General features: G+C 54.6%; 1 protein-coding gene across 1 annotated transcript; it reads right to left on the bottom strand.

Moving 5' to 3' along the window:
- Nucleotides 1–2,626: 2,626 nt before the first annotated feature.
- On the bottom strand, nucleotides 2,627–19,134 carry DEDD2 (death effector domain containing 2). Its single transcript, XM_081217412.1, has 5 exons — nucleotides 19,029–19,134; nucleotides 18,050–18,416; nucleotides 16,331–16,453; nucleotides 12,774–12,914; nucleotides 2,627–3,844 (listed from the first exon to the last, which is right to left on the bottom strand). Exons 2-5 carry the CDS (start codon nucleotides 18,375–18,377, stop codon nucleotides 3,465–3,467), a joined length of 972 nt encoding a protein of 323 aa, XP_081073538.1. The 5' UTR covers nucleotides 18,378–18,416; nucleotides 19,029–19,134; the 3' UTR covers nucleotides 2,627–3,464.
- Nucleotides 19,135–19,273: the final 139 nt, after the last annotated feature.

The following is a 19,273-nucleotide window of genomic DNA, read 5'->3' as shown; positions in this document are numbered from 1 at the left end:
GGGGAACTAAGATCCCTCATGCCGCATGGCCAAAAAAAAAAAAGTATCTTGGTGGCGGCGGTGGTGGTGATGATTTTTAATAAAATGAACAGGGAGCTTCCCAATCCATGAAGCTTTCCTGGGTCCCTCCATCCAGAGTCATCTGAGCACCCCCAGCCTCTACTGCTTGTTCAGTCACTGACCACTCTGGGCTGTGACCCGCGGTGTCCCAGTCTGGCTCACCCACCAGAACAAGAGCTGTCCAGAGCCAGTGCCCAGGCTAGAGTCCTCTCAGGATCCCCAGCAGAGGCCAGCCAGCCCAGGGCCGGGCAACCGGGAGGCCTCTCGGAACATGTGCTGCCGTGCAGGCACATTGGGCCTGCGTCACTTACCACCTCACGTTGTCATTGGCAGGGCCCCTGTGTGTCTGCTAGCAATGTGGTAGGAGATGACTGCTGACCGAATGAGGGCGTGGCTGACTCTGCATTGCCACTTACCTTTGACTCAGTCCATCTGTCTCTCTATATCCCATTCAGGAATGTTCCCTAAGGCCTCCTCGAGGAATGTTCTCTGCCTGGAATGGCCCCTCTCTGTCATTCTGCTGAACTCCTACTCATCCTTCAAGAGCCAGCTCCAGGTTCCTCTCCTCTGTGAAACCATGGCTCGCCTTCCTCTGAGCTCCCACAGGCCCCTATTTCCCTTGGCTGCAGCCTGTCCATGTCCTGCCCCATTGAATCTTTCTCGACTTCTGAAGCTCTCTGATCTCCCTGGGTTGTCCTCTTAGCCTGGGTCTAACCCACTTAATAGGCTTCCTGACTCTGTCGAACACCCCAACACGGGCTCTGGCAAGCCCAGGCGAGCTCCGTAGCGTATGCGCGCAGGCAGGTTCTGGAAGCGCAAGATACTGCCTCGAGGTTCCCGCCACCGCGGACTCTTGGCACACACTGCGCCCGCGAAGGCTCCCGCGGCCTCAAGGTTGGGCTCCCTTACTTCCGGCATGCATTTGCCACGAAAGACGCACCCCCCTCCCCACCTCCGACCCCGGCTGAAAAGGGTGGAGCGGGCGGGGCCTAAGGCATGGGGCGGGGCCTGTAGGGGGAGGGCCTAAGGAATAGGGCGGGGCTGAGGTAGGGGGCGGGGCTTCAGCAAGGAACTGAAGCGGGGATGGGAGTGGAGGTGGGGGAAGGGCCAGGGCCTGAATCTTGTCTGCTAAAGAGGCTGGGCCCACCGTTCGCAACCTGGAGGTTGGTGGGGAGACGCCCCAGGGCCTGAGGGAGAGGCGGACGCTGAAGTTTAGCTCAGGGTAGGTGAGGACAAGCAGCAACCCCCACCCCACAAGCACGGGAAGCCCCAGGTAGAGGAAGGCCCCAAATGTTGACAGGTCGTGAAAAGAAAGCCTATGTCCCATACCAGCCAAGGAGACTCCCCTAGTTGAGGGAAGGAGAAAGCACGTGGAAGCCCCCCCACTGCCTTCCCAACCTGACGGCATCCACCAGCGGAGAGCCGTTTTCCATCTCAGTGCTTCTCTACTCCTGAGGCAAGTCACTTCCAAAATCCCTACTTCACACAGCTGGCTAAGTATTAAACAGATCTTATCGAGGTGCCCAGCAGACATTACCTCCCTCCCAGAGAAGGTAAATGGAGACAGTCTGGGATCACACAGCAACTAGGTGGATCAGGTCTTGACTCCTGGACAGGATTCAACTCCTAGACTTGCCACTGTATCCCCATATATCAACACAGGTCAGGGGTCCAGGACAGGTTCCCGGGCATGGATAGCTGCATCCTTTCCCCCAAGAAAAGCCAGCAGTTAGGAATCCCTGCCCTCCCCCTCCCCAACTCCCAGCCCAGGTCCCCTTCTCACCCAGGAAGGAAAGCCCCCAGTATTGTGTAGGAAACTTGAGTTCCTACACTCTTAAAACAAGGAGTAGGGAAAGAGCAAGAGGCCACAACCTCAGCTGTAGCCACTGGGCAGCAGGAAGTAGCGTTTGGCCTCAGGAGGAGAAACAACAGAGATCCAGATTTAAGGTAAGTAACTGTCCAGAAGCCATGAGGGGTGAAGAGCCACCTGGAGAGGGGTTCTAGGCAGAGAGCACTGGCTGCTGATCCATTTGGTTTCCAAACCCTTGGGCTCTGTCGGCCTTGGAGATAGACAGCTGGCCCACCTCACCGAACTAGTTAAAAAATACCAGCACTCCAGGGGCTTCCCTGGTGGCGCAGTGGTTGAGAGTCCGCCTGCCGATGCAGGGGACACGGGTTTGTGCCCCAGTCTGGGAAGATCCCACATGCCGCGGAGCGGCTGGGCCCGTGAGCCATGGCCGCTGGGCCTGCGCGTCCGGAGCCTGTGCTCTGCAACGGGAGAGGCCACAACAGTGAGAGGGCTGCATACCGCCAAAAAAAACAAAAAACAAAAAAACCCAGCACTCCCAAGGACATACAAGAGCGAAGCATGTGTGAATGAGGTTGGGAGAGTCTATGACTCCAAGGCAGTATTTCCTCCAAGCCCATGGCAGCAGCCGGCACATAATGGTCCAGCATCCTGCCCACCCTCCAGCCAGATACCACGTGAGGAACTCCAGGATTGGTACTGGGCCCAGGCTCTCATCAGCTCCTTCCTCCAGCCCATAAAGAAACAGTACAGCCTTGATGCCCACCTATGCCCTATCCAGGGCAGTTTTATTGGTGACACTCGTAAAAGGCCTTTCCCATCAGCCCCAAGCCATTGCCTTCCCTTTCTGAGAAAGAAGCTGGTTCCTGGTCCAGGCCTCCTGGGAAACAGCACACTTGGTCTGATGCCGCTGCAACACATGTGTGACACTCGGTGCAGATCCATGTGCAAATCTGTGTCCAGCTTCGGGGAGCAGGAGATGGGGAAGAGTCAGGTCTGTGTGTGGAAGCTGGGCGGAGCCCGGCTGGCGGTAGAGATGTGCGGGCAAGGTGAGCAGGCCCCAGATGCACCCCAGCTCCAGTGCCCACTGGTGTGGCTGAAGCTCAGGGTTGGGGGGCGGTATAATCAGAGATCCTGAGAGAGAAGCCCTTAGGCCAAAGCAGTAAGTGGAACAGGCCAGGGCAGGAGCCCAGGAGAGATTTCAGAGGGGACAGCGCGTGTGCACGCACACAGCCCAGGGTCAGGAATACGATGTGCAAGGGGCCTTTGGTGTGTGGCTATGCCTCCCTTCCTTTCGGATCTGCAGGCCTGAGCCCCTGGCCTCCTGAAGCTGAGGGAACGCACCTAATGGGCGGGGGGGAGGGAGGGGGGCGGGGGGGGAGCGGGGGGTTGGAAAGGAAACTCAGTTGGAAGTGGTTTAGGCCTCAAAGCCCACATCCTGTGGGAGGGTCTATCAAGGGGCCTGGCTGTCACAGTCCTCAGAGCTAGTAGAGTGACAGTCCTCTAGGAGTAGAGATGGTCGACATCCTCCAGGGGAGAAGGTGGCCCAGAGGCTAGGAGGTGGGGTCAGTCCTGCCAGATCCAGGATCAGGAGGCCTCAGGCGGGCCTTCCCCCCTCCTCCTCCATCAGCAGCAGGCGGCGCCGGCCAGCCTCGTAATCGGCCTCGTCCACACTGACCAGCAGGCGGACAGCCTCCCGGCCCACGGCTTCACGCAGAGCCTCAGTCAGGAACACGCCCCGCAGGGCCTGCAGCAGGGCACCACTCAGGTAGTCACCCCAGAAGGCGTCCAGATAGGAGAGCTCTGAGAACTTGATGTCACAGACCACAGAGCCCAGGTCCCGTGAGCGCAGCACCGCCGTGGCCTGCCCAAACACGTCCAGCTGCCGTGCCAGGGCCTGGGGCCGCCGGGATGCCACGCCCTGCTCCAAGGCCGGCCCATGCTCGCAGTACTCTGCTCGCACCCTGAGCCGGATGTCTGCGGAGAAGGAGGGACTGGTCAGGGAGGGGCCGACACGCGATACACGGCGCAGGGGGGCCAGGGGAAGAGGGGGACTGCCACCCTCCCCCGCTCCCTCCAGCCTCCTCCTGCCGCCCCTCAGTGTGGGCTGCACTGCACCAGCCCCACATCCTTCCCTTCTGGTAACCACACCCAAGTACGGGTGACACCCTCCCTCGGCTTCTCTCCTGTGGTCTGACCTGTTCCCTCCTGACCTGGTGGCCTTGCTCTTCCCCTCACGTGCCCCACTCCAGCCTCACCACCTCCTCACTGCCTCCCCCACCAGCAGGCAGTTTCCGCCAGGCCCTGCCTCTCCTTCAGCCCGGGGTGTTCTCTCCCCAGCGCCCACGGGACTTACTCCCTCACTTCCTACAGGCCTTTGCTCAGAGGCCACCTCCCCAGTGAGCCTACCTCGACCACCCTGTTTACCACCACCACCTAGCCCCAGGATTCCCAGCTCCCCTTTCCTTGCTCCATTTCTTCCCAAGGCACTTATCACCTTCTAACCTACTCTAAGCTCTCCCTTACCGTCAGGCTTATCACCTGTCTCCCCCCAATGTGAGCTCCCTGAAGGAAGGGATTTTTGTCTGTCTTGTTCATTAGTGTAGCCCCCTGACATACAGTAGGTACTCAATACACATTTGTGAAAGGACCAATGCACGAATGAATGGACTTGCTTTTAGGTAAGCAGCTTTACCCCTCTTGCAACCTCGAACAGGGAGATTCATGTGGGGCCAGTCATATCCTCAGCCCCCCAACCACCAAGCAAGCACCAGGCCCAGGAGACTCAAGGCTGGAACTGGGCTGGCTCTACTGCAAGCAGTAGCTCTCTTTTCACAGAGGCTGCCAAGAAGGTGGGCTGCTAAGCCCATAGCTGCTGGGGGCCGTTTTGCCACCAGGAGGGGAGAGAATGAAACCTACACAAGGCCAAGGATAGAGAGGAAAAGACTCCTGAGGTTCATCACATGTGCCTGGAGCACCTGGATCTTCAGTGATAATCAAGTTCCTTTTTGCTTAAGCCTGCCTACATCCACCCAAATGTGGTGGCAGTTCTGTGCAGGGGATAGGACATGGAGCTTCCAAGGCTACCCCTGTAAATGTGATCTCAGGCATATCACCCCGCTGTGGGATTACTGAATTCCCACCTGTGAACCGGGCTACTAACAGAACTTCCTCTCCACTCAGACACAGGCTATCCTGAGGATCTGCCATAAGCTGGAAATGACAAGCAGCAGAATCACACGAACTCATTCAATTCACAAACGACCCCGTGAGGCAGGCCCTGTCATCACCCCAACTTACAGATGAGGAAATGGAGGCAAGGAGGAATGATCTGCCCAAGGTCGCACGGCCAGGGAGCAGCAAGGCATGACAGAGGGCACTGACCCTCCCACACCCCACAGAGCAGCTTCAGGTCAGTGGAGCTGATTCTAATCCAGGAGCCTTCAGGCGCTAGCTATGTGACCTGGGACAAGTCACCACCTCTCTGAGCCCAGGCTCCTGCCTAAACCAGGGGACAGTCCCTACTGGAAAGCCTGTTCAGATGATGGTCCACCAATGGGTGCTAAAAAATGGCAGCCACCAGCAGCTCTGATATGCCAAACGCTTTGCCCTTGGAGATTCAGCCTGATCAGCCCTGTGGGGCAGGGGCCACAATGAACCCATTTGACAGATGAGGTAACTGAAGCTCTGGGAGGGGAAGTGTCATACCCCTGACTCCTTTCACCTTTCAAAGACTGTGTCACCACAGAGCAGAAAGATGAAGGCAGGTCCCTGCTTCCCCAGGCGACTTCTCAGCACCACCCACTTCCTCCTCCCACCCCAAACCCCAAATGCTTCCTTTTTCTGCCTTGAGGGGAAGCTCACCCTCTCTGCTTGAGGCCCAGGAAAACCTACCCGGCCTTAGCCCCCAGGACTTCCCACAACACTCAGACCTGGCTCCCTCCATGCTAAGGATGAGATAAGACCTCTGGGCCCACATCCTGGACTCCTGAGTGTCTAACCACGCCCTCCGTAGCATGGGCTGGGAGGCAGGGGGCTGGGAGGAGCAGCACCTGTCCAAGGCCACACGGGCTGCTCAGTGGCAGAGGCACAGAGCCTGGTGGCGGAGAATGACAGACCTTGAGGCGAGTCCCGGCTCCGCCACTCTCTAGCTGTGGGGCCTTGGGCATGTGACCTCACCTCTCTGAGCCTCAGTTTCCCCATCTGAAAAACAAACAGACAAACAAGAGGTCCCTGCTGCACGATGGGGTCATGAGGATTAAATTAGCCAACTCATGAAGCATGTGACCCAGGGCCTAGACGCCGAAGGCACCCCAAAACAGGAACTGTGATTTCAACACTCACCTCTACCGCCACAGCACCTGCCTAGGCCTCGCCCTCTCTCACCTGGGCCCCTGAGCCAACCACCTCCCCTCCCCTCCTCCTTCAATCCCAGCTACATCTTCCCATACCCTGCCCTCCAGTCACAAGGGAAGTGGTCCCAGTACAAGCCTTACTCACAAAATGACCTGTCCACCTCTTCTGCCCAGAATGCCCATCACCCACCAAGGCCTGGCTCACGGGACCTGTGGCCTGCCCAGATGAATCCCCTCCCAGATGGCCTTTCTCCTCAGCACAGACTGCTACTAGACCTACAGCAGAAACTGTCTATTCACCCAGAGCCCACCAGGCATGGTGGGGGTGGAAGGGGGACAGGATCGGGGGGACCCTCATGTGTCCCATTCCTCCTTCCATTCAACAGACATTTACTAAGTGCCAGGGACGGTGGGGAGACACAAGCGCCCCGCCACAAGTGGGACTGGAAGACATGTAAGCCCCAGTCAAGGAGCACTTTGTATAGGCCAGACTCTACCCAGGTGCTTTCCCTGTCTTAACCCCTGAGTCCTCACAGCACTTTCATTATCCTAAATACAGCTGAAGACATGGCCCAACCTCTGGTCTGAAACACAAGAGGACAGTACACAGAAGGGGAGGACAGGGAAACTCCACTGGAGAAAAGGAGAGACGCACGTTATGTGAGCCACCGCTCCACCCCGGCCCTGAATCACAGGCATCACGCACAATCTCTCTTTATTCCTCGCCAAACTAACTTAACCGTAGGTGACACTTATACAGTACTTACTGCGCTACCTTCACACATTTCACATCTATTGACCTTTTTTTTTTGCGGTACGCGGGCCTCTCACTGTTGTGGCCTCGCCCGTTGCGGAGCACAGGCTCCGGACACGCAGGCTCAGCGGCCATGGCTCACGGGCCCAGCCGCTCCGCAGCATGTGGGATCTTCCTGGACTGGGGCACGAACCTGTGTCCCCTGCATCGGCAGGCGGACTCTCAACCACTGCGCCACCAGGGAAGCCCTATTGACCTTCTTGATTATGCCTGCAACCTTATGATGCAGTGCTATTGTCCCCTTTTTGTAGATGAGGCACAGAGGATGAGTCACCTGCCCAAGGCCACACAGGCAGGAAATGGCAGAGCTGGAATTCCAACCGAGATGCCTGGCTCCAGAGCCCAAGCTCTTTTAACTATCCCTATCCTGTTTGGTGCCTCTCATACAACCATACACAGAAGTCCATAATTAAAAGACATTCCAAGGGTCAGGAGAGGAAATTATAGAGAACGATTTAGATCAAAACAATCAGAGAGGACCTCTCCAGGAAATGACATTGGAAGTAAAATGTGAAAGAGGACAAGTAAGTCGAGACAGGAAAGCAGTGAAAAGAGCGACTTTCCCAGAAGAGCTCGGTGTGTGTTAAAGTCCAGAGGCAAAAAATGAACTTGGGGCATTCACAGGCTGGGGGCCAGCATGGTGGAAAAAGGGTACAAGGGGACAACTGGAGGCACAGGGCTGACCATGCCCTGGCAGGCTGGGGCAGGGAGTCTGGGGCCTGCACACCTTTCTGCACCTCGGGGGCCTCCTCCATAAAACAACCTCACCCCAGTACCTGTTCTCATGGGGCCACTGTGAGGATTACAAGGCTGAATGCAGATAAAGGGCTGAGGCCAGTGTCTGGCGCTCCTCTGAGTGCAGCAGGAAGGAAGTGGCCTCTGGATACCAAGACAACTCCAGCTGCTCTGCAGAAGCAGCAGGGCGGTCAGAAAAAGAGCCAGGGCAGCACTCAGGGAAGGCTGAAGGTGGCTGAATAGTTTCCTCCGGCCAGGAACACACCAAGCATTTGTCAACAGTCCCTCTCCAATGGTAGGGAGATGCTCCCTGCCCCCAGGGCGGAGGGTGGGGCCCCGTCTTCCTCGAAAGGAGAGCTGCTCCCCCTTCCAGCACTCAGGTGGGCCCCAACACTTTTTTTTAAAAATACTAAATTTATTTATTTATTTTTGGCTGCGTTAGGTCCTCGTTGCGGCGCACGGGCTTTCACTAGATGCGGAGAGCGGGGGATACTCTTCGTTGTGGTGCACGGGCTTCTCATTGCGATGGCTTCTCTTCTTGCAGAGCACAGGCTCTAGGCATGCGCGGGCTTCAGTAGTTGTGGCACGCAGGCTCAGCAGCTGTGGCTCATGGGCTCCAGAGCACAGGCTCAGTAGTTGTGGTGCCCAGGCTTAGTTACTCGCAGCATGTGGAATCTTCCTGGACCAGGGCTCGAACCCGTGGCCCCTGCATTGGCAGGCGGATTCCTAACCACTGCGCCACCAGGGAAGCCCCCCAACACTCTCTTGTCCCTCTACCCGACATCTCATCAGTCTCTCTTCTGGGACAGAATGGGCCGCAGAGGGAAATGGGAGGGGCTTTCCAGTGGGGGATGAGGAAAGGTATGAGGGACAGGCCCAGGTGAGCAGGTGAGCAGCGTTCGTGCCAGACCCTGTGCTGGGTGTGGCTGGAGGCCAGGGATGACTCTCACTCAGGTCTCCCCTCCGGGAGTTACCTTTCCCTCCAGTTACCTTTCCCTCCGGGAAAGGCTGGGGACACAGAGGACCTGTGCCCAGCAGAGAGAATCAGCCAGTAAGCTAAAAGGGACAGACTCTGCCCCCCAATGCCACACCAATACCAGCACCTCCTCTGGACAAAAGCCGGCCCCCTCTCCTGCTCCAGTCTTTTCCCCAAGGCACAGCCAGAGTCACGGTGTCACTGTAAAGTTCTTCAACCTTTCCTGAACTAATGGATGGAGGCAGTGAGCAGCTGCTGCCACTAAGGGCAGTAAGAGACAAGCAGCCTCTGCCGGCTTCCTAAAAGAAGAGCACAATACCACCTAAGAGGTGAGCTTGAAAAAAAACAGAAGGGAGGCTTCCCTGGTGGTGCAGTGGTTAAGAATCCACCTGTCAATGCAGGGGACACAGGTTCGATCCCTGGTCCGGGAAGATCCCACATGGTGCGGAGCAACTAAGCCCGTGTGCCACAACTACTGAGCCTGCGCTCTAGAGCCCTTGAGCTACAACTACTGAGCCCGCGTGCCACAACTACTGAAGCCTGTGCGCCTAGCACCCATGCTCTGCAACAACAGAAGCCACCGCAATGAGAAGCCCACGCGCAGCAACGAAGAGCCAATGCAGCCCCCCAAATTAATTAATTAAAATTATTTAAAAAAAAAGGGGGGGGGGCTTTCCTGGTGGTCCAGGGGTTAGGACGCTGCACTTTCGTTGCCAAGGGCGGGGGTTCGATCCCTGGTCAGGAAACTAAGATCCTGCAAGCCGCACAGCGTGGCCAAAATAAGAAAACAAGAAAACAAAACCATCAAACCAGAATCTGATCAAGCCTCTCCAGGCCCAACTACCAATTTTCAGGAGGTACGACAGGGGTACATGTTCAGTCAATCCTACCACAGAATGCAATCCGCAAAATCCAGTCTTTGGGAGATACTACGGGACAACTACTTTCAACAAAGACAAGGGTGGTGGGGGAGAAATCAGAGGTGATGGGGGAATCCTGTAAACTAGGAGAGACTTAAGAAAACCAACAGTTATAAGAATTAGAAATTTAAGCACTGAGCAGACACATGAGAGTAAGAAGTTACTGTTTTTTGGTGTGATTTTTTTTTTTTTTTAAGAATTCTTGGGCCTCCCTGGTGGCGCAGTGGTTGAGAGTCCGCCTGCCGATGCAGGGGATACGGGTTCGTGCCCCGGTCTGGGAGGATCCCATATGCCGCGGAGCGGCTGGGCCCGTGAGCCATGGCCGCTGGGCCTGCGCATCCGGAGCCTGTGCTCCGCAACGGGAGAGGCCACAACAGTGAGAGGCCCGCGTACCGCAAAAAGAAAAAAAAAAAAGAATTCTTATTCTTTGTTTTTTTGGCTGCGCAGGTTGCAGGATCTTAGTTTCCCGACCAGGGACTGAACCCGGGCCACGGCAGTGAAAGCACCAAGTCCAAGTCCTAACCACTGGACCATCAGGGAACTCCCCAATTCTTATCTTCTAGAAATACACAGTGAAAAATCTACCAGTGAAATAAAAGGACTCCTGGAACTGACTCCAAAACAACGTGGCTAATGAAACAAGATCAGTCACGACCTGACAACTGCTGAGGTTGGGTGCCGGGGAGCCAGGATTCGTTATGCTAATCTGTCTGCTTCTATTTCTTCTCCATAGGAAACACTGAAGGAAAAAAAAGCAAAGCTCAGCCTGTCATTCAAGTCCTCCAACTGCTTTCCATCATTTAAAAAAATGCAAAGCCTGGCCCGTGGCTCCCAGGCTCTGCAGGATGGGCCCCTGGTCACCTCTCCTGCCCTCACCTCCTGGCAGCCTCCCCGCACTCCCTCTGCTCCAGCCCTGCCAGCTTCCTCTCGGTCCCAGCACCACCACTGCCATGTCCCCACACAGGCCTCTGCTCCTGCTGTCCCCTCAATCTGAAACACCCTGCCTCAGCCATCCACACGCTCCTACCTCTCTTCCTGTCTTCTGAGAGGCCTTCCTCGACCACCCTACCTTGAAAATCCACCTAGAGCTGCATTTTCCATCATTCTCTACCCCCTCCCCATGCTTGTTTCTCTTCACAGCTGACATCTGAAGTTTCCCTTCCTCCCCTTAGCCTTCTCCTCCCACCAGAACACAAGCTCCATGAGGGCAGGGGCCTCCAGTCCCTTCTGTGGGATGTAAGCAGGTAGTCAATGCTCTATAAACACACGTGGAACCACCAAGCGAGCAAACCTGAGCTTCAGCCCAGCCCTGCCACTCCGCACAATGGGGGACGGCATCCCTACCTCAAGGGCCGTCCTGAGAATTCCAGGTCAGGGAAGGAGTGCGCTCAGCACAGAGCGCAGTGGACGGCCCTGAGAGGGCTGTGCAAACTCAGAGGTCCTGCGTCTGAGCCCAGGATCCCCCATGGCCCCTTCCTCACACTCTTGGGACCTCCGGAGTTCAGTCTGGTTCTATCCCTCAGCGGAAGGCAGCTGCCTGGGGCTCAACCCCCACAGCTATCACAGGTGAGGAGGAGGCAAGAATGGCAGACCCGTCCCTCACTCAGGTCTGGAGGGACCTCCTTCCACCCCTGGGACTAGGCCACCTCCATTTTCAGGGCAGAAAACCAGGGCCCTACTGGGGAAAGCCTCACTCCAGCCCCACCCAGCCTGGTGAGTCAGCAGTCAGACCTGCGCAGCCATGCCCCACAGCAAGAGACAGCCACACCCAGGTTCACAACCTCCCCACCCTCAGAGAAGAGACCGAGGCCTCCAGCAGCAAGACCCCTCGCAGGCCTCAGCCTGGCCTGCTCCCTAGGGAGGCAGTGACTCTCTAGGCCACCCAGCCAGTGGGTGGCTCTGGTAATTAACTCCTGACTCTGGGGAGAGTCACGACCAAACAGCCACCCCCTCAAGTGCGGGCTGTCTGAGGACTTAGGCTGGCTCCACTGGCCTGTTCCTCCTGAAAGCAGCCAGCACAGGTGTCTGCAGCCGCATCTAGGGAGCGGCTAGGACCACCAGGGCCTGGGGGGCCGCAGTGGGCACCGGGAGGAGGCAGGCTCATGCGCTCCGGGGGCTGGAGGCTCTGCAGGTGGCAGGAGGAAGCGCCCGGAGGCCGCAGTCTCCTGGGGGATGCAGAGCTGCCGCCACCTACCCCTCAACCTTCCCTCCTATAATTCCACCCCCACCCACCCAGCCTGAGCCTCTCACCAGCTGATACCCTCTGTGACCAGAGCCTTGCCCAACTCAGAGGAGTGGGTACCAGAGGGGCGTGCGGGAGTGTGTGAGAGTGCCTGTGTCCTCCCCTCAGGACTAGTGAGAATTTCTCAAGGGCAAGGTCTGCATGAGTCTGCACAGCGGAGTCCCCTAACCCATCCAACCCACCTGTCTGCAGGTACAGTCAACCCTATATCCAAAATGTTTATTTCCTTAAGTCCACCTCCTTCTCACCCTCTCCAACGCCACTACCCCACGCCAGACCTCTGCCTCATCCTTGTTGGACTGTGAAGCCCCTCCACTCATTTCCCTGCTTCCACTTTGTTGGATTTATTTCATGTGCACCTACAGAGCACGTGCTACATGTCCAGCACTGTTCTAAGCGCTTTGCAAATTGTAACTCATTTATTAACTGATTTCCCAGATGAAATCGGAGTTCCTTTAAAAACTGGCATCAGATCACTTCACTCCCCGGCTAAAAACCCTTGGAAAGCACTTGACTCATAGAATAAAATCTAACTCCCATCTGCTCTGAGGCCTGCCAGGCCCAGCTGCTCAGCCCCTGCCTGGCTCCTCCAACAAAAAATGACATTGAGGTCAGGGGACTGTCAGGAAAGGCTTCCTGGAGGAGGCGGCACACAACACAATCCTTCAACTATGGGCAGGATGTAGACAAGCGAGTAGGCAAACAGAAAAGACAGGGATTCCACTGTGCTGTACAGATGCATGGAGCTGCTGCCCACCCACTGGGTGTCACACCCCAGATGAGGGCCCACTTCTCCCACCCTTCAGCTCTACTGGCTGCAACAGGCACTGCACATGCACTCCCAAGGCACGCACAGACACCTACCACAGGTCACTTTGCCTTCTGAGGTAGGCCCGGCTGGCTCCTGCTGCTGCTGGGGGGTGGCTGGACCCCCTCTCTGCCGCCGTCTGGCGCCACCACTGGGACGGCCCCGACTCCGCCGCTGCCGTTTAGTTGGGGGAGAACCTGAGGAGAGAAAGATGGTGTAGGTTGAAGACCAGATGATGGGTGGAGCACCAAGGTGGGTGCCCAAGGAAGCGCTCAAGGCTGGACTCCATGCTGTCAGGCCCTGGGTGAGCCCCTCTGCTTCCTGGGCCATAAGATGGCGAATAAGTACAAGTTAGCATCATCTAGAAGGACAGATGAGCACACCGCACCACCTGGCAGTCCCACTCTCAGGTGTGACCCCAGAGAAACCCTGACTACTCACACCAGGAAACAGTGTTTATAGTTCCTAACCACGTAAACCTGAAAACAATGTAAATGTCTGACAAAAAGTACACAGAGTAATTTCCACAATAGATTGCTTAGTGAAATAAAGCAAGTGAAAAACAAATATCTACAGTTTGCTACGTTTTGTATAAAAAAGGAGGGGAAACAAGAATATTTACATTATTTGCTATTTTTGCAAAATGAAACACTGTAAGGCTATGTTAGAAATGAATGAAATTGATTATCTGTTGGGAGGGAGAAAGACACCAGTGGAAATGATACTTCTAAGAACATTTTTTACATACTTTAGTTTTGACTTTGGAATCATGTCACTGTTTTACAACATACTCAAAAAATTAACAAGAGACAAAAGAAACAAACCATGAAATTAAACACAAACAGAAACAAATGGATCTAGCTATATATAAAATCAGTAACAAGAAGCAGAAAAAAGAAGGATCTTAAGTAACTAGGAAGAACATTCTGACTGTAAACTCTCAGTAAGATATACTCTGAAAACAATTAGAACCACAAAAATATCTTATGTTTCATTCAGTAGACACAGCAGTGGTACTGACATTATAAATTTGAAGCTATTTCATTACTGTTGTAAAATAAAGCAAAATAAGTCCATGTCTTAATGTTACCAAGAACCAAGATTTTCAGTGTAAGACAAAAAAGTCCTCGTAGGACTACTACTGAGCCTGTGTGCCACAACTACTGAAGCCCGCGCACCCTAGAGACGGGCTCCGCAACAAAGAGAAGCCACCGCAGTGAGAAGCCCGCGTACCACAACGAAGAATAGCTCCCGCTAGCCACAACCAGAGAAAGCCCACGCGCAGCAACCAAGACCCAATGCAGCCAAAAATAAATTAATTAAAAAAAAAAAAGTCCTTGTAGGGAATTCCCTGGTGGTACAGTGGTTACGACCCCACAATTTCACTGCTGAGGGCACAGGTTCAATCCCTGGCCAGGGAACTAACATCCCCGCAAGCAGCGCAGCCAAAAAAAAAAATCCTTATAATGTTATGTTTGAATTGAAAATGCTAACATGAACTTTTTTTTGTTTGGGGCGGGTACGCGGGCCTTTCACTGTTATGGCCTCTCCCGTTGCAGAGCACAGGCTCCGGACGCGCAGGCTCAGCGGCCACGGCTCACGGGCCCAGCCGCTCCGCGGCATGTGGGATCTTCCCGGACCGGGGCACGAACCCGTGTCCCCTGCATCGGCAGGCGGACTCTCAACCACTGCGCCACCAGAAAAGCCCCTAATGTGAACTTTTATGAAAAGCAGTTTCCAGTTCTGTTCACTGTAAGCGCCTCAAAACAATGCGCATACTCAGCACCCAGATCTTGGTCTCCAAATACCACTGCCTCTAAGAGAAACCAGGCTTCTGGAAACAGCTGATTCCAGGGCTGGGGAAGGGAAAATACAAGTGAATCTAGGACATCTTGCAGTCCATCTTGCAGTCCTACAAAGCAGGAAGCACCCAAAGAATGATGGAGACACATCAAAAGGACACAGGACCTAGCCAATTTGAACATCAGGAAGAATAACTAATTGATTATAACAGTAAATAAATAAGAATACATGAGTCTATGGTGACACCCCTCACTAAGTAAAAAGAGAGAAGGAGGGATGGAGGGAAAGAGAAAAGTAAAACTCCTCTTGAGAAAATGCCAGCTAATAGACATAGGAAAGAATTAGAAAACCACCATTTCATGAACACCAGTATAATAACTGGTTCAGACAGAGATCACCAATGGCTGCTAAACCCACTGGGGATGCTGTTGGGGAACACGACGTGCCAAAGTGTCATCCCATAGATTATTTACTAACCACAAGGGGAAAAAATATCTCTGTACGAAGGACAAATACAGCAGACACCACCTTAACCAAGTGATCAAACTTGCTCACTCACAACAGGAAAACCAGGCCTCCTGATGTGCTCTAATGTGAAGACCACGGCATCAACCAAGCATTCCAGCCAAAAACACGTAACCTGAATCTAACCAACTCTCCAAACCCGATTCCCAGACTACAGGGGACAGATGGATAAGTTAAATGATACCATCAGGAAATTATCAGACATATCTGGAAACAATCAGGACACTGTACAAAACAAGTGGCCTGGTCAATGTCATGGGGGAAAAAAGAAAAAGGTCCGTACCACCCCATGGGGGTGGGGGTGGGGGTGGGGGTTCCATAGTAAGAGATGAAGGAGACTAATAACTGAATGCACAGCAACACAACTGTGAGTGGATCCTGAAAGTGCAGACAATATTGAGAAGGTCTGAAAATGGACCATTAGGATATTAGAGAATCAGTACTTATGTCCTTTCTTAGGTAAGACAGTAGTCTTGAAGTGGTATCAGACAATCTTCTGATTCTCAGGAGATGCCTGCCATTTAGGGGTAAAGTGTTCAAAGAGTTTAACAAAAAAAAACAGAATTAGGGACTTCCCTGGTGGTCCAGTGGTTGAGAATCCACCCTCCAATGCAGGGGACGCAGGTCCGATCCCTGGCCGGGGAACTAAAATCTCACATGCCACGGGGCAATTGAGCCCGCAAGTGCCACAACTAGACAGAAGCCTGCACACTGCAATGAAAAATCCCAAGTGCCGAAACTAAGACCCGACGCAGCCAAAAACAAACGAACAAATAAATATTAAAAAAAAAAAAGAATTACATATACATGCACATAAAGCAAAACTGGCAAAATGTTAAAATTACTGAGTCTAGGTGGAAGATACAAACACATTCACTGTACTAATCTTTCAACTTCTCGGTATATTTGAAATACGTTTGAATGATTAAAAACTTGGGGGAGGGGAGGAGAGTGGATAAATTAATTGCCATGGCAATTAAACAAAACCAATTAGAAACCCAACATGAATACATCTCAGAAACATGTCCAACAAAGACAGCCATGTGAAGAATGACACCCATGATGTGGTGCCATTTAAATGACATATAAAACCACAAGAAACAATTCCGTAAGTTGTTTCCGGACACGTGCTTTTGCAACAACAAACACACGCAGAAACACAAAGCAAAAATGAGACAGAATCACCCCACGGGCTCCTTCCTTGATGGGTCAGGATGGGGTAGGTTCATCAGGGTTCAGAAGGGAGAGAGAGAGACTGCTGGCACGCCCACAGGGCTGGGCTCACCTGTCTCCCACTGACCCTGCTCAGCATTTGAAGAACTCCTTGACTGCTGACTGCGACGGCAGCCGCCCTCCGTCCTCTTTGAAGAAGAGCTGGACGTGCCATAGCTGGAGCGTTCTGGAGACACTGTGGGGAGAGAAGAATGGAAAGAAGTATTCAAAGCCTGCGACTTCTCCCAGGCCCAGCCTCCAATTCCCACCCCCTCACCCCCACCCCGGAAGAAAGCCTGCCCCACAGGGTGCCTGAGTTCCCCAGAACTCAAAGCCCAGATACCCACTCCCTCTCAAACACCTGCAGCCCAGTAATTGTTCGGTGCCTCCTGGGGTAAAAGACTCATCACCTTCTGGGGCCACCCAATCCATGTCTACAGCAGCTCCAACTGTCAGTTATCCTGTAAGCTGAGTTATGGTCAGGATTCCTGCAATGCTGCCTGCCCCCATCCGTCAATTGCCCCCGGCTCTCCCTGAGGCCCCGAAGAGTAAGCAGGCCTCTGCAGGGTCCCCAGATCTTCTCTTCCACAGCCTGACCTCCAGACATATTTTTCCAAAAATGTTGTCAGTTCTGCACAAGGGATGCCTTTCGCCTGGTTACCCAAATCCCATGGGCTTACCCTGGGCAGGGAAGCTCACAAAACCCCTCCCTAAACTAGCCACAGCACCTCTAGTAATCCCGCCAAGCGCTCAAAAGCTCAAAGCCTATGCACACAAGGGGCTCTTCACCTTCTCAGGACTGCTGTCCTGTAGGAGCACTTCCCTTACAAGGATTAAGGGCACCAACTCTGGAGACAAACCAGCAAGGTTTAAATCCTAGCTCCCACTTTCTAGCTGTGTTATCTGCAAGCTCCTATGCGACATGGTTTCTCACCTACCTCTCTGCCCTTACTCTGACCTCTGCTCCTGCCACACTGGCCTCTGATAACGCCAAACTCAGTCCTACCTCAGGACTTAAAAGCTTGTCTTTCCCTCTGCCTGGAATTTCCTACTCTGAGATCTATGCACCAGGGTGGCAGTGCAGCCTGAGTTCAAATGCCACCTTCTCAGAAAGGTCTTGACTGGTTATGGAATCTTAAGGGGGCCTCCTTTCACTCTGAAGCATTCCACTCCCTACTTTCTCTCTCTGCTCCATTACTCTGTTTCAGTCCTTCCATAACCACATCTATAAGTAAATCGTTCAAATAAAGTCATCTTCATATACAGAATAAAAAAAAGTAAACCGTTCATCTGTCTTATAGTCTTGATACTCCTCTCAAATGTTTGTTCCTCATGGAACACTTCGTCAGTCCCCTCAAGCTGTATCTCCTGTTCCCTATTCCCCAGGCACACAGGATTCAGCTGTTATATGTGGGCAATCTGCCTAACTTCTCCAACCTACTGCTTTCCCCGTACAGTGGGGACGGTGACAGGGCTTCCTCTTAGGATTACCGGGAGGATATAGGGTGACAGTACATATGAAGAAGGGCTTACTGCTGTGCCCGGCAAGAAGTAAGCCCTCTGTAAACAAACGCTACAAACATCACTGTTGATGTAGCCAAATTCCACAAGCTCACCCCTCCCAATGCCATGCCTCCTCCCTCTTGTGCTTCTCATTGATACCCTGGGAGGAGGAAAGAGTGCGATGGGACACGTACTGAGATGGCACTCTCCATATCAGACACCGTGGAGGCCCAGCGAAAGCAAGGCCCTCTCCCCACCGGAAGTCTGTCACCCTCCCGTTCCACCATACCTGGCCAGCGCCTCTTGCGCGCCAGGTGTGGCAGCAAGTCGTGACGGGACACCACGCGCAGGAGTTGCCCCAGCAGCCGCAAGTTGCTCTCGTCGCACTGCCCGCGGCGCTCCAGCTCCAGCAGCAGCTCCAGGCCGCTGCGGGCGCGGGCCAGGCCGCCGGCGGCGCCGGGGACCTCGTCCAGCAGGAAGGCTAGCAGCTCCAACTCGCACTCGGTCAGTTGCCCGCCCACCACCTCGAACATACGGTGAAGCGACAGCATCCCGTAGTAGTCCAGGCACTCATCCTCTTCCCAGCTCGGGGCCGGGGTCGACCCGGACAGCGCCATACCCGGCGGAGGGGGGCGGAATAAGCTCAGAACCAGGGCCTAGAACACACACAGCGGGGAGGGAGCAGTGGTCAGCGACGCGGAGACCCGGACCTCACCCCCGCCAGTGCCTCTCCCGCTCCGCGTGCCGCCGGGCAGGGCCACCCTCACGTCCCAGCCGTTTTAGCCTCCCCCTTCTCCCTCAAGAGAATGGTATCGCCCGAGGTCCCCTAGTAACAGGTCCAGACGCCAGACCCCGCTTGTCCTCCGACCAGTCGGGCAGGCCCAGCCCGAATGCCCCTCCCCAGGTGGTATGTTCCGAACAAGCCTCCCACCCGACTCAGTGACTCGGTCCGAACAAGCCTGAGGGCCCAACGCGGGGCACCCCGCCAATTGCCCTTTGACTATGGGTACTACTGTCCAGACATGTTCCTTGGCTGCGTCCAGTGGTACTGTCCGATCAGCCCCACAGCTCTACCTAAGTGGTACAGTCCGAAAGTGACCCTCTGCCCCCTACAATGGGGCCGACCAAAGCAGCCCTTCGCTCCACACAGGTGGCGCTGTGCAAATCCGACCCCCTCGCCCTGTAAGGGTGGTACCGCCCTCTCCCCAGCACCCAGCTGGTCAGGTCTACCCGCCACCAGTAGCTTGTAGGCCTCTCCACATCCTCACCGAATTCCGGCGCCTCACGACTCCTGGGCGACGGCCGCAGCCACTTGTTTTGTATCTTTCTGGCACCTTCTCTATTATTACGCCTGCGTCACCTCGCTCCTCCTCCTTCCCCCAACTCGCGCAGGTGCGACCGCCACGCCCCTTAGGCGCAAGCGCAGAGAGAGGCTTCCAAGCCCCTCCCTCCGGGCCCGCCCCCAACCGTAACGTCCGGCCGCCCTGTACTGCGCCTGCGCAGAGCGAGAGCG

This window comes from Mesoplodon bidens, assembly GCF_964165515.1.
Source record: "Mesoplodon bidens genome assembly, chromosome: 18".
Lineage (NCBI taxonomy): Eukaryota > Metazoa > Chordata > Mammalia > Artiodactyla > Ziphiidae > Mesoplodon > Mesoplodon bidens.
Note: the sequence above shows the minus strand (reverse complement) of the source record. Positions and strands in the feature narration are given on the sequence as shown.